The 15,837-nt window shown below is 46.1% G+C and overlaps 1 protein-coding gene across 1 annotated transcript in view; it reads right to left on the bottom strand.

Moving 5' to 3' along the window:
- Positions 1-6,250, bottom strand: part of grhl2b (grainyhead-like transcription factor 2b) — an 86,171-nt gene extending 79,921 nt beyond the window's left edge. The window contains exon 1 of the mRNA XM_045695148.2: positions 5,879-6,250. Within this exon, the coding sequence (XP_045551104.1) occupies positions 5,879-5,898 (20 nt within the window). The 5' untranslated portion in view covers positions 5,899-6,250. The remainder of the gene's footprint in view (positions 1-5,878) is intronic.
- Positions 6,251-15,837: the final 9,587 nt, after the last annotated feature.

Here is a 15,837-nt window from a genome sequence, read left to right as displayed (position 1 = left end):
CATACCCTCGTAAAACTGACTATCCTACCGATCCTCGACTTCGGCCATGTCTTTTACAAAATAGCCTCCAACACTCTACTCAGCAAATTGGATGCAGTCTATCACAGTGCCATCTGTTTTGTCACTAAAGCCCCATATATACTACCCACCACTGCGACCTGTATGCTCTCATTGGCTGGCCCTCGCTACATATTCGTTGCCAAAACCACAGGCTCCAGGTCATCTACAAGTCTTTGCTCGCTAAAGCCCCGCCTTATCTCAGCTCACTGGTCATCATAACACCAACAACACGTAGCACGCGCTCCAGCAGGTATATTTCACTGGTCTCCCCCAAAGCCAATTCTTACTTTATAATACCTAATTTTTCAACATATCCTTTGGTTGCCTTTCATTCCAGTTCTCTGCTGCCAATGACTGGAACGATAGTGTTGTTAACAGCACTATCAACAAGGCAGGTCCTACAGGCCTAGTTTCTACCTTCTTAACAGCACTATCAACAAGGCAGGTCCTGCAGGCCCTAGTTTCTACCTTCTTAACAGCACTATCAACAAGGCAGGTCCTACAGGCCCTAGTTTCTACCTTTTTAACAACACTATCAACAAGGCAGGTCCTACAAGCCCTAGTTTCTACCTTCTTAACAACACTATCAACAAGGCAGGTCCTACAGGCCCTAGTTTCTACCTTCTTAACAACACTATCAATAAGGCAGGTCCTACAGGCCCTAGTTTCTACCTTCTTAACAGCACTATCAACAAGGCAGGTCCTACAGGCCCTAGTTTCTACCTTCTTAACAACACTATCAACAAGGCAGGTCCTACAGGCCCTAGTTTCTACCTTCTTAACAACACTATCAACAAGGCAGGTCCTACAGGCCCTAGTTTCTACCTTCTTAACAACACTATCAACAAGGCAGGTCCTACAGGCCCTAGTTTCTACCTTCTTAACAGCACTATCAACAAGACAGGTCCTACAGGCCCTAGTTTCTACCTTCTTAACAACACTATCAACAAGGCAGGTCCTACCGGCCCTAGTTTTGTCACACCTGGACTACTGTTCAGTCGTGTGGTCAGGTGCCACAAAAAAGGACTTAGGAAAATTGCATTTGTCTCAGAACAGGGCAGCACGGCTGGTCCTTAGATGTCCATAGAGAGCTAATATTAATAATATGCATGTCAATCTCTCCTGGCTGAAAGTGGAGGAGAGATTGACTTCATCACTACTTGTATTTATGAGAGGTATTGACATGTTAAATGCACCGAGCTGTCTGTCTAAACTACTGGCACACAGCTCGGACACCCATGCATACCCCACTTGGGTCTCTTCACAGTCCCCAAGTCCAGAACAGACTATGTGAGGCACACAGTACTACATAGAGCCATGACTACATGGAACTCTATTCCACATCAGGTAACTGACGCAAGCAGTAGAATTAGATTTAAAAACAGATTAAAAAAACACCTTATGGAACAGCGGGGACTGTGAAGCAACACAAACATTGGCACAGACACAAGCACACACATATACACACGGTAGCATATGCACTGTACACACACATACACATTGATTTTGTACAGTATATATGTGGTAGTGGTGGAATAGGGGCATGAGGACACACAGTGTGTGAATGTATTGTAATGTTTCTAAAATTGTATAAACTGCCTTAATATTGCTGTACCACAGGAAGAGAAGCTGCTGCCTTGGCAGGAACTAATGGGGGTCCATAATAAACCCCAGGAAGAGTAACTGCTGCTTTGGCAGGAACTAATGGGGATCCATAATAAACCCCAGGAAGAGTAGCTGCTGCCTTGGCAGGAACTAATGGAGATCCATAATAAACCCCAGGAAGAATAGCTGCTGCCTTGGCAGGAACTAATGGGGATCCATAATAAATCCCAGGAAGAGTAGCTGCTGCCTTGGCAGGAACTAATGGGGATCCATAATAAACCCCAGGAAGAGTAGCTGCTGCCTTGGCAGGAACTAATGGGGATCCATAATAAACCCCAGGAAGAGTAGCTGCTGCCTTGGCAGGAACTAATGAGGAGCCATAATAAACCCCAGGAAGAGTAGCTGCTGCCTTGGCAGGAACTAATGAGGAGCCATAATAAACCCCAGGAAGAGTAGCTGCTGCCTTGGCAGGAACTAATGAGGAGCCATAATAAACCCCAGGAAGAGTAGCTGCTGCCTTGGCAGGAACTAATGGGGATCCATAATAAACCCCAGGAAGAGTAGCTGCTGCCTTGTCAGGAACTAATGGGGATCCATAATAAACCCCAGGAAGAGTAGCTGCTGCCTTGGCAGGAACTAATGGGGATCCATAATAAACCCCAGGAAGAGTAGCTGCTGCCTTGGCAGGAACTAATGGGGATCCATAATAAACCCCAGGAAGAGTAGCTGCTGCCTTGGCAGGAACTAATGAGGATCCATAATCAATACAAATACAAACCAGAAGGTTAGAGAGCTTCAGGACAGACAAGAGCTCTAATCAGCAGGCTAGAGAGCTTCAGGGGAGGCAAATGCTCTAATCAGCAGTTTAGAGAGTTTTTGACAGACAACAGCTCTAATCAGCAGGTAAGATATTTTCAGGACAGACAATATCTCTAATTTAATCAGCAGGTTAAAAAGCTTCAGGACAGACAATATCTCTCATTTAATCAGCAGGTTAGAGAGCTTCAGGACAGACAAAAGCACTATTCAGCAGGTTTGACAGTTTCAGGACAGACAATATGTCACATCCTGACCCTTGTAAGAGGTCATTTTCTATAGTAGAGTGATCAGGGCGTGACAGGGGGTGTTTTTTCTATGTTGTCTATTTCTATGTTTAAGTTCTAGTTTGTCTATTTCTATGTTGGGCTTGTTTGGGTTGATCTCCAATTGGAGGCAGCTGATCCTCTTTATCTCTAATTGGAGGTCATATTTATGTTGATGTTTGTCCCACCTGTTTTTGTGGGTGATTATCTTTTGAGTAGTGTGTTTTCCTCTCTGCGTCACGTTTTTATTTTTTTTGTGTATTCAAGTATTTAGTGTATTGCATTTAGTTTCACTATAAATAAAATATGTTGAACTACGAACACGCTGCATTTTGGTCCGATCCTTTTGACTGCCGTGACACAATATCTCTAATCAGCAGATTAGAGAGCTACAGGACAGACAATAGCTCTAATCAGCAGATTAGAGCTTCAATGCCATACAACTCTCCTTCCGTGGCCTCCAACTGCTCTTAAACGCTAGCAAATCCAAATGCATGCTTTTCAACCGTTCGCTGCCTGCACCTGCCCACCCGACTAGCATCACTACTCTGGACGGTTCTGACCTAGAATACGTGGACAACTACAAATACCTCGGTGTCTGGGTAGACTGTAAACTCTCCTTCCAGACTCATATTAAACATCTCCAATCCAAAATCAAATCTAGAATCGGCTTTCTATTTCGCAACAGAGCCTCCTTCACTCATGCCGCCAAACATACCCTCGTAAAACTGACTATCCTACCGATCCTCGACTTAGGCGATGTCATTTACAAAATAGCTTCCAACACTCTACTCAGCAAACTGGATGCAGTCTATCACAGTGCCATCCATTTTGTTACCAAAGCGCCTTATACCACCTACCACTGCGACCTGTATGCTCTAGTCGGCTGGCCCTCGCGACATATTGTTCGCCAGACCCACTGGCTCCAGGTCATCTATAAGTCGATGCTAGGTAAAGCTCCGCCTTATCTCAGCTCACTGGTCACGATAACAACACCCACCCGTTGCACGCGCTCCAGCAGGTATATCTCACTGATCATCCCCAAAGCCAACACCTCCTTTGGCCGCCTTTCCTTCCTGTTCTCTGCTGCCAATGACTGGAACGAATTGCAAAAATCGCTGAAGCTGGAGACTTATATTTCCCTCACTAACTTTAAACATCAGCTATCTGGGCTGCTAACCGATCGCTGCAGCTGTACATAGCCCATCTGTAAATAGCCCACCCAATCTACCTACCTCATCCCCATGTTGTTTTTATTTACTTTTCTGCTCTTTTGCACACCAGTGTCACTACTTAAACATCATCATCTGCTCATTTATCACTCCAGTGTTAATCTGCTAAACTGTAATTACTTCGCTACATTGGCCTATTTATTGCCTTACCTCCTCACGCCATTTGCACACACTGTATATAGATTTTCTTTTTATCTATTGTGTTATTGACTGTACGCTTGTTTATTCCATGTGTAACTCTGTGCTGTTGTTTGTGTCGCACTGCTTTGCTTTATCTTGAACAGGTCGCAGTTATAAATGAGAACTTGTTCTCAACTAGCCTACCTGGTTAAATAAAGGACTTGTTCTCAACTAGCCTACCTGGTTAAATAAAGGTGAAATATAAAAATGTTAAAAAAAAGAGCTTCAGTACAGACAATAGCTCTAGGACTGACTAACTACTAGACTGCTGCTCAGAACAACATTGTTTATTTGCCTAAGTTTAGGAAAACTCAATTTTAAATGTCTGTCAAATCAAAAGATACATCTGAAAGATACTTCCGCCCAACAGTGCCCCCCATACCCTTCTTTCCCATCCCCATGTTGAGGCTATTATAGATCCTAGAAGCCCCCCATACCCTTCTTTCCCATCCCCATGTCTCCAGAGCCTATCACACTCTGACCCCATGTTGAGGCTATTATAGATCCTAGAAGCCCCCCATACCCTTCTGTACTCCACTCTCATACTTTCTCTCTATTGAAAATATCCTATAAAAGGAATATGGTTTTTGGTTGTGCTGGGTCTTTAAATAGTATTACTCATAGGGAAGTGCATACAGCTGATGTCTGCTGTTAAACTTTACACCTGAAGACTTCACAAAACATTTGTAGCCCTATATGTCAAAATATTGGTTATGGTTGGAGTCTACACCTGTTGTTTTTCGTGGAGATCTGGTGTGGGCATTTTAACTATTTCTGTATGCTCTAAACAGGGCTGGAAAACAGACATTACTGTGGTTGATATGATAACAATGTATTTGCATATTCAGTGTACAACCAATAGAATTAGTGTACATCTGCCTCTGTCCACATTTCATGATCTGCTTTAAAGTCAAATGGTTGAATTCGTGAAACATGTGAGATACTAGTCATGATAATAATTCCATCACATTGGATACTAACTATTTTATTCTCATTTTTTGAATCAGGGTGATTATCTGAAGAGAAAAAGTAATTTAAAAAAAAGTTATTGAAATTAATTCTATAGCCTTTAAAAATTATTATCTCACTGAAAAACAAAAATGAAGAAATACAAAGTAGACAATAATCAAATGTCAATAGTGTCAACATTCCATCAAGAAGACAGACACGCAGTGTGACATAGTCAGAACAAAACTGTAACATAAAGATGGCGACATATCTTAGCCCACAGGTAGGCGTACTGGAAATACAGCACCAAAACAGAAGATAAACGTGATAAATAAACCAATATATTTTATTCATAACATGGTAAATACATTGTTATGCACCAGTTGTTTAACATTTACAGGTTATTCTAGCCCTAAAAGCCACTCAAAGTATTAAATAGGCCTAAACCAAATAGTACTAAAAACGAAAAAACCTCAAGTTTTTATTCACATAAATTGTAGCTTATTACATCTGACGGAAACTGGGAATTTGACAAGTCTGTTCGCCGCCAACCTCGGTTTGCCTCTAACATAGCCTTAACATTACTTCCAACAGTTTAGAGGAAATGAATCCCAAATAATCTAAACCAAAATTGTTACATATTTTTTACTAAAATATTAATGTCATAATAAAAACAGAAGTTAATTTATTTAGTCCCAAATTACAGCGCAAAAAGTCTCATATGTCATGTTAAAGTCATCAAAGATCCTTTCCCCAGCTACGATCACTTACTTGTCCGTCTCCTGTGACATATTTTTCTTCCTCCACGATTCTTCCTTGTGAAACTGGACTTTCAAGTCGGAGCAGGTCCTACTAGAGTGAGGCAGAGTTGGTGAGGGATGCCAGAACCTGGGTTACAGGTAAGTCGACTTTTTCCTACCCTACTTGTTTCTCACAGACAGCCCCTTCCTTTCTACCTGGCAGTTAGGCTTCACTAGACGCCGCTGCACCTCTGTGTGCTTTGTGCCAATACAGAGCAGCTAATCAAGGATCTCCTATCCAATAAGTCAGTACATGAAAGGAATAATAAATCCTCGTTATAAAATAAAGACTATATTTACCCTTGCTTTGCTAAATAGAAATGAGTCAACTTTGTTGGAATTCTTTCAGTGTAAAGTATTTGGGTTGAAAGAAGGCAAGCCTATCGCCGATTGGTCCATCTACCGTGGTCTCAGCCTATCGGTGATTGGCTGCCTCGTCAGAAACAGGTAACACCCCCCTCACCTGTAGCGTTATATACCTAGAACTGACAATGTTACTGCATTCTGCATTGAAATAAACTGCCTCTTCTTCAGGTGTTTTGCTATGTAATTTAGAAATGTTCTTGAAATACCATGACCGCTGGAATGAATGATAGGATGAGGGAGATGAGGATGGAATAGGAGAGGAGTTGCAGCATGACTGACCTGCCTTAAAGATAGGCTAGACCTTCACTGACCTGTTGTTGATCGACATCAATGCCCTGGGCATGAAATAGCCTACACACACACACACCTGGATAGGGATCTGAGGTAGGAATTCTCCAGGCACACGGTCAGAGCTAAGCCATGTGTAATTCAAGTGTTTAGGATATTTACTCACATCACCTCATATAGTCACAGATGTAGGAATTAGGGCTGCTGAGGGTGCTGCAGCAACACCTAAAAATAAATACGATTTTGAAATAAATAATTCAATAAAAATGAGTTTTTTTTTTCTTACAAAAGTCGTGCACTGGGTCTTTGAAAGTCTTGCAGCGGACCGACCTGTGCAGCCCGGGCTCAGGCCATGTAATATACATGTCTTTCTGAAGGCTAGGTGGTGCCCAGTAATACCATTGTGTGTTGGTGATGACTTCTAAAACTTTATGTTTGTATTCTTATATTTCATTATTTCTTATTGTTGTTGCGTTGTCAAGAAGGAACGTGCTAGTAAGCATCTCGTTGAATGGTTTATACCATATGTATTCTGTACAAACGACCAATAAAAACTTGTGACTCCTGGTTAACGGACAATGGACACTACTTTATGGAGGAGAGAGGGTCAGATGGTGCCATGGACTCCATGGAGACCACCCTTCAGATGTTATCTCAACGCCACAGTCTGGCCGTATCCATGGAGACCACCCTTCAGATGTTATCTCAACGCCACAGTCTGGCCGTATCCATGGAGACCACCCTTCAGATGTTATCTCAACGCCACAGTCTGGCCGTATCCATGGAGACCACCCTTCAGATGTTATCTCAACGCCACAGTCTGGCCGTATCCATGGAGACCACCCTTCAGATGTTATCTCAACGCCACAGTCTGGCCGTATCCATGGAGACCACCCTTCAGATGTTATCTCAACGCCACAGTCTGGCCGTATCCATGGAGACCACCCTTCAGATGTTATCTCAACCCCACAGTCTGGCCGTATCCATGGAGACCACCCTTCAGATGTTATCTCAACGCCACAGTCTGGCCGTATCCATGGAGACCACCCTTCAGATGTTATCGCAACCCCACAGTCTGGCTGTATCCATGGAGACCACCCTTCAGATGTTATCTCAACGCCACAGTCTGGCCGTATCCATGGAGACCACCCTTCAGATGTTATCTCAACGCCACAGTCTGGCCGTATCCATGGAGACCACCCTTCAGATGTTATCTCAACCCCACAGTCTGGCCGTATCCATGGAGACCACCCTTCAGATGTTATCTCAACGCCACAGTCTGGCTGTATCCATGGAGACCACCCTTCAGATGTTATCTCAACGCCACAGTCTGGCCGTATCCATGGAGACCACCCTTCAGATGTTATCTCAACGCCACAGTCTGGCCGTATCCATGGAGACCACCCTTCAGATGTTATCTCAACGCCACAGTCTGGCCGTATCCATGGAGACCACCCTTCAGATGTTATCTCAACGCCACAGTCTGGCCGTATCCATGGAGACCACCCTTCAGATGTTATCTCAACGCCACAGTCTGGCCGTATCCATGGAGACCACCCTTCAGATGTTATCTCAACCCCACAGTCTGGCCGTATCCATGGAGACCACCCTTCAGATGTTATCTCAACGCCACAGTCTGGCCGTATCCATGGAGACCACCCTTCAGATGTTATCGCAACCCCACAGTCTGGCTGTATCCATGGAGACCACCCTTCAGATGTTATCTCAACGCCACAGTCTGGCCGTATCCATGGAGACCACCCTTCAGATGTTATCTCAACGCCACAGTCTGGCCGTATCCATGGAGACCACCCTTCAGATGTTATCTCAACCCCACAGTCTGGCCGTATCCATGGAGACCACCCTTCAGATGTTATCTCAACGCCACAGTCTGGCTGTATCCATGGAGACCACCCTTCAGATGTTATCTCAACGCCACAGTCTGGCCGTATCCATGGAGACCACCCTTCAGATGTTATCTCAACGCCACAGTCTGGCCGTATCCATGGAGACCACCCTTCAGATGTTATCTCAACGCCACAGTCTGGCCGTATCCATGGACACCACCCTTCAGATGTTATCTCAACGCCACAGTCTGGCCGTATCCATGGAGACCACCCTTCAGATGTTATCTCAACGCCACAGTCTGGCCGTATCCATGGAGACCACCCTTCAGATGTTATCTCAACGCCACAGTCTGGCCGTATCCATGGAGACCACCCTTCAGATGTTATCTCAACGCCACAGTCTGGCCGTATCCATGGAGACCACCCTTCAGATGTTATCTCAACGCCACAGTCTGGCCGTATCCATGGAGACCACCCTTCAGATGTTATCTCAACGCCACAGTCTGGCCGTATCCATGGAGACCACCCTTCAGATGTTATCTCAACGCCACAGTCTGGCTGTATCCATGGAGACCACCCTTCAGATGTTATCTCAACTCCACAGTCTGGCCGTATCCATGGAGACCACCCTTCAGATGTTATCTCAACCCCACAGTCTGGCTGTATCCATGGAGACCACCCTTCAGATGTTATCTCAACCCCACAGTCTGGCTGTATCCATGGAGACCACCCTTCAGATGTTATCTCAACCCCACAGTCTGGCTGTATCCATGGAGACCACCCTTCAGATGTTATCTCAACGCCACAGTCTGGCCGTATCCATGGAGACCACCCTTCAGATGTTATCTCAACGCCACAGTCTGGCTGTATCCATGGAGACCACCCTTCAGATGTTATCTCAACCCCACAGTCTGGCCGTATCCATGGAGACCACCCTTCAGATGTTATCTCAACGCCACAGTCTGGCCGTATCCATGGAGACCACCCTTCAGATGTTATCTCAACCCCACAGTCTGGCTGTATCCATGGAGACCACCCTTCAGATGTTATCTCAACGCCACAGTCTGGCTGTATCCATGGAGACCACCCTTCAGATGTTATCTCAACGCCACAGTCTGGCTGTATCCATGGAGACCACCCTTCAGATGTTATCTCAACCCCACAGTCTGGCCGTATCCATGGAGACCACCCTTCAGATGTTATCTCAACGCCACAGTCTGGCCGTATCCATGGAGACCACCCTTCAGATGTTATCTCAACCCCACAGTCTGGCTGCTTACCAAATGGCACCCTATTCCCTATATAGTGCACTACTTTGAACAGGGCCCTATAGCACCCTATTCCCTATATAGTGTACTACTTTGAACAGGGCCCTATAGCACCCTATATAGTGCACTACTTTGAACAGGGCCCTATAGCACCCTATTCCCTATATAGTGCACTACTTTTGACCAGGACCTATAGTAGTTGTTGTAGATACCAATCAATCAGGACAAGAGGACTCACTCAGTCTGGTCTGGGAGTTGTGGGTCACATCATCGGTCAAGCCGATCTTCCATCCGGGGAAAAGGGAAGACTTGGGTCCATACATTTTATTCATTTCTGATCCATATATTTCATTCATGGTTGTTGGGGTGCTCAGACATTCCATTTTAGATTTTGCATTTAGACATTTTAGGAGTATTTTGCTTACTTTGTTGTATTACTAAGTGTACTTACTAAGTTATTGTTGCAACTTCGGGAAGAAGCATGCATTTGCTTATGAATACTCTTGAGGCATAGGTTTAGCTATGGAAATACATACACATTATTAGTGAAAAGTTCAGTTGAACAGTGAAGCTTTTGAGTCAGGCCTCCCTTTTGTGTGTTAGTGTGTGTTTTGCTAATGGTCACTATCCTCCCTTCTCTAATTTGTTTAAGTGAGCACCTGGGCTTTTCAATGCTGTGTGTAAATGGAGTTGCTAAATAAATACAGGTGGGGTCCTCTTGCAAAGAGCAGAGCATGCATGGCATTCCCTCAACAACAGTCCCAATGGATTAGGGTTAATGCTGCGAAACCACAACACTGAGAGAAATAGAGAGAGAACAGAGAAACAGAGAGAGATACGAGCAAGAGAGAGAGAAGAGCGAGATAACAGAGAGAACAGAGAGAGAGAGAGAGAGAGCAGAGATAACAGAGAGAACAGAGAGAGCAGAGAGAGAGAACAGAGAGAGAGAGCAGAGAGAGAGAACAGAGAGAGAGAGCAGAGAGAGAGAACAGAGAGAGAAGAGCGAGATAACAGAGAACAGAGAGAGAGCAGAGAGAGAGAACAGAGAGAGAGAGAGCAGAGAGAGAGAGAAGAGAGAGAGAGCAGAGAGAGAGAGCGAGATAACAGAGAGAACAGAGAGAGAGAGCAGAGAGAGAGAGAAGAGAGAGAGAGCAGAGAGAGAGAGCGAGATAACAGAGAGAACAGAGAGAGAGAGCAGAGAGAGAGAACAGAGAGAGAGAGAGCAGAGAGAGAGAAGAGAGAGAGCAGAGAGAGAGAGAGCGAGATAACAGAGAGAACAGAGAGAGAGAGCAGAGAGAGAGAACAGAGAGAGAGAGAGAAGAGCGAGATAACAGAGAGAACAGAGAGAGAGCAGAGCGAGAGAGAGCAGAGAGAGAGGACAGGGGGAACAGAGGGAAGAGAGAGAGAACACAGAGAGAACCGAGAGAGAACCGATAGAGAACAGATAGAGAACAGATAGAGAACAGATAGAGAACAGATAGAGAAGAGAGCAAACAGAGAGAAGAGAAGAGAGAAAACAGAGACCTAGAGAACAGAGAGAGAACAGAGAGAGAAGAGAAGAGAGAACAGAGAGAGAGAACAGAGAGAGAAGAGAAGAGAGAACAGAGAGAGAGCAGAGAGAGAAGAGAAGAGAGAAGAGAGAGAGAACAGAGAGAGAAAGAGAACAGATGATCTGTTCTACTGACTGATTGGTCCTTTTCTCTTACAGATGTGTTGAAATGATTCAGGCTAAATGTGATTCCACATGCTGAATACTTTCCAGGCATTTCTACCTATTTTCCTCCCCTTTGGAATGTGTAACATTTAATAGTATTCCCTTCTGACGGTTGAGATTCTACTTAACAGACGGTATACAGACAGGCAGGGGTTAGGATGTATACAGACAGGCAGGGGTATGTCAGGGGTTAGGATGTATACAGACAGGCAGGGGTATGTCAGGGGTTAGGATGTATACAGACAGGCAGGGGTATGAAAGGCATGTCAGGGGTTAGGATGTATACAGACAGGCAGGGGTATGAAAGACATGTCAGGGGTTAGGATGTATACAGACAGGCAGGGGTATGAAAGACATGTCAGGGGTTAGGATGTATACAGACAGGCAGGGGTATGAAAGACATGTCAGGGGTTAGGATGTATACAGACAGGCAGGGGTATGTCAGGGGTTAGGATGTATACAGACAGGCAGGGGTATGTCAGGGGTTAGGATGTATACAGACAGGCAGGGGTATGAAAGGCATGTCAGGGGTTAGGATGTATACAGACAGGCAGGGGTATGAAAGACATGTCAGGGGTTAGGATGTATACAGACAGGCAGGGGTATGAAAGACATGCCAGGGGAGGGGCTTCCTCTGTCCCTAAACAGCCTGCTGCCTGGCCTGCACCCTATATAAGGAATGTGTGCTGCTGTGGTAAAGGTGAAAGGTGTACCTGCATGCCTGGTATTACTTCAGGGAAAAGGAAGCTTGTCTGGGCTTGGCTGGGATCTGTGTGTGTACCTGTTTGGCAGGTAACCATAAGCACAGATTGCAGAGGGAGATGGCAGTGTGCTTGAATGTAACAGACAAGGCCCAGGTTGATCCGCTCCACTCGGCTTTACGCACAATGCAGATGGGGGCTCAGATGAAGACTCAGGGCAAACCAGCATCACATTCCACTGGCTCTTAAAGGGGCAGCAGCATCACATTCCACTGGCTCTTAAAGGGGCAGCAGCATCACATTCCACTGGCTCTTAAAGGGGCAGCAGCATCACATTCCACTGGCTCTTAAAGGGGCAGTAGCATCACATTCCACTGGCTCTTAAAGGGGCAGCAGCATCACATTCCACTGGCTCTTAAAGGGGCAGTAGCATCACATTCTGCTGGCTCTTAAAGGGGCAGCAGCATCACATTCCACTGGCTCTTAAAGGGGCAGCAGCATCACAATCCACTGGCTCTTAAAGGGGCAGTAGCATCACATTCCGCTGGCTCTTAAAGGGGCAGCAGCATCACATTCCACTGGCTCTTAAAGGGGCAGCAGCATCACATTCCACTGGCTATTAAAGGGGCAGCAGCATCACATTCCACTGGCTCTTAAAAGGGCAGCAGCATCACATTCCGCTGGCTCTTAAAGGGGCAGCAGCATCACATTCCACTGGCTCTTAAAGGGGCAGCAGCATCACATTCCACTGGCTATTAAAGGGGCAGCAGCATCACAATCCACTGGCTCTTAAAGGGGCAGCAGCATCACAATCCACTGGCTCTTAAAGGGATTTCAAATGTCATTTTATTTGTCACATGCGCTGAATACAACACCTTACCGTGAAATGCTTACTTACAAGCCCTGAGACCTTTCTCTAAAGTAAGAAAATATTTGCAAAAAAAATAAGAAAATAAAAAGATTGACTAAAATAAAAAAAAAGGTAACAATAAAATAACAACAACTAGGCTAAAAACAGGGGGTACCAGTACAGAGTCAATGTGGAGGCTATATACAGGGGGTACCGGTACAGAGTCAATGTGGAGGCTATATACAGGGTATTACGGTACAGAGTCAATGTGGAGGCTATATACAGGGTATTACGGTACAGAGTCAATGTGGAGGCTATATACAGGGGGTACCGGTACAGAGTCAATGTGGAGGCTATATACAGGGTATTACGGTACAGAGTCAATGTGGAGGCTATATACAGGGGGTACCGGTACAGAGTCAATGTGGAGGCTATATACAGGGGGTACCGGTACAGAGTCAATGTGGAGGCTATACACAGGGGGTACTGGTACCGAGTCAATGTGGAGGTTATATACAGGGGGTACTGGTACCGAGTCAATGTGGAGGCTATATACAGGGGGTACCAGTACAGAGTCAATGTGGAGGCTATATACAGGGGGTACCGGTACCGAGTCAATGTGGAGGCTATATACAGGGGGTACCGGTACAGAGTCAATGTGGAGGCTATATACAGGGGGTACCAGTACAGAGTCAATGTGGAGGCTATATACAGGGGGTACCGGTACAGAGTCAATGTGGAGGCTATAAACAGGGGGTACCAGTACAGAGTCAATGTGGAGGCTATATACAGGGGAACCAGTACCGAGTCAATGTGGAGGCTATATACAGGGGGTACCGGTACAGAGTCAATGTGGAGGCTATATACAGGGGGTACCGGTACAGAGTCAATGTGGAGGCTATATACAGGGGGCACCAGTACCCGAGTCAATGTGGAGGCTATATACAGGGGGTACCAGTACCGAGTCTATGTGGAGGCTATATACAGGGGGTACCGGTACAGAGTCAATGTGGAGGCTATATACAGGGGGTACCGGTACAGAGTCAATGTGGAGGCTAAAAACAGGGGGTACCAGTACCGAGTCAATGTGGAGGCTATATACAGGGTATTACGGTACAGAGTCAATGTGGAGGCTATATACAGGGGGTACTGGTACCGAGTCAATGTGGAGGCTATATACAGGGGGTACCGGTACAGAGTCAATGTGGAGGCTATATACAGGGGGGGTACCGGTACAGAGTCAATGTGGAGGCTATATACAGGGGGTACCGGTACAGAGTCAATGTGGAGGCTATATACAGGGGGTACCGGTACAGAGTCAATGTGGAGGCTATATACAGGGGGTACCAGTACCGAGTCAATGTGGAGGCTATATACAGGGGGTACCGGTACAGAGTCAATGTGGAGGCTATATACAGGGGGTACCAGTACCGAGTCAATGTGGAGGCTATATACAGGGGGTACCGGTACAGAGTCAATGTGGAGGCTATATACAGGGGGTACCGGTACAGAGTCAATGTGGAGGCTATATACAGGGGGTACCGGTACAGAGTCAATGTGGAGGCTATATACAGGGGGTACCGGTACAGAGTCAATGTGGAGGCTATATACAGGGGGTACCGGTACAGAGTCAATGTGGAGGCTATATACAGGGGGTACCGGTACAGAGTCAATGTGGAGGCTATATACAGGGGGTACCGGTACAGAGTCAATGTGGAGGCTATATACAGGGGGTACCGGTACAGAGTCAATGCGGAGGCTATATACAGGGGGTACCGGTACAGAGTCAATGTGGAGGCTATATACAGGGGGTACCGGTACAGAGTCAATGTGGAGGCTATATACAGGGGGTACCAGTACCGAGTCAATGTGGAGGCTATATACAGGGGGTACCAGTACAGAGTCAATGTGGAGGATATATACAGGGGGTACCGGTACCGAGTCAATGTGGAGGCTATATACAGGGGGTACCGGTACAGAGTCAATGTGGAGGCTATATACAGGGGGTACCGGTACAGAGTCAATGCGGAGGCTATATACAGGGGGTACCGGTACAGAGTCAATGTGGAGGCTATATACAGGGGGTACCGGTACAGAGTCAATGTGGAGGCTATATACAGGGGGTACCAGTACCGAGTCAATGTGGAGGCTATATACAGGGGGTACCAGTACAGAGTCAATGTGGAGGATATATACAGGGGGTACCGGTACCGAGTCAATGTGGAGGCTATATACAGGGGGTACCAGTACCGAGTCAATGGGGTGGCTATATACAGGGGGTACCGGTACCGAGTCAATGTGGAGGCTATATACAGGGTGTACCAGTACAGAGTCAATGGGGAGGCTATATACAAGGGGTACCAGTACAGAGTCAATGTGGAGGCTATATACAGGGGGTACCAGTATCGAGTCAATGTGGAGGCTATATACAGGGGGTACCGGTACAGAGTCAATGTGGAGGCTATATACAGGGGGTACCAGTACCGAGTCAATGTGGAGGCTATATACAGGGGGTACCGGTACCGAGTCAATGTGGAGGCTATATAAAGGGGGTACCGGTACCGAGTCAATGGGGAGGCTATATACAGGGGGTACCGGTACCGAGTCAATGTGGAGGCTATATACAGGGGGTACCGGTACAGAGTCAATGTGGAGGCTATATACAGGGGGTACCGGTACAGAGTCAATGTGGAGGCTATATACAGGGGGTACCGGCACCGAGTCAATGTGGAGGCTATATACAGGGGGTACTGGTACCGAGTCAATGTGGAGGCTATATACAGGGGGTACCGGTACAGAGTCAATGTGGAGGCTATATACAGGGGGTACCAGTACAGAGTCAATGTGGAGGCTAAAAACAGGGGGTACCACTACCGAGTCAATGTGGAGGCTATAT

Source organism: Salmo salar, chromosome 14, assembly GCF_965601325.2.
Source record: "Salmo salar chromosome 14, fSalSal1, whole genome shotgun sequence".
Classification (NCBI taxonomy): domain Eukaryota; kingdom Metazoa; phylum Chordata; class Actinopteri; order Salmoniformes; family Salmonidae; genus Salmo; species Salmo salar.
Note: the sequence above shows the minus strand (reverse complement) of the source record. Positions and strands in the feature narration are given on the sequence as shown.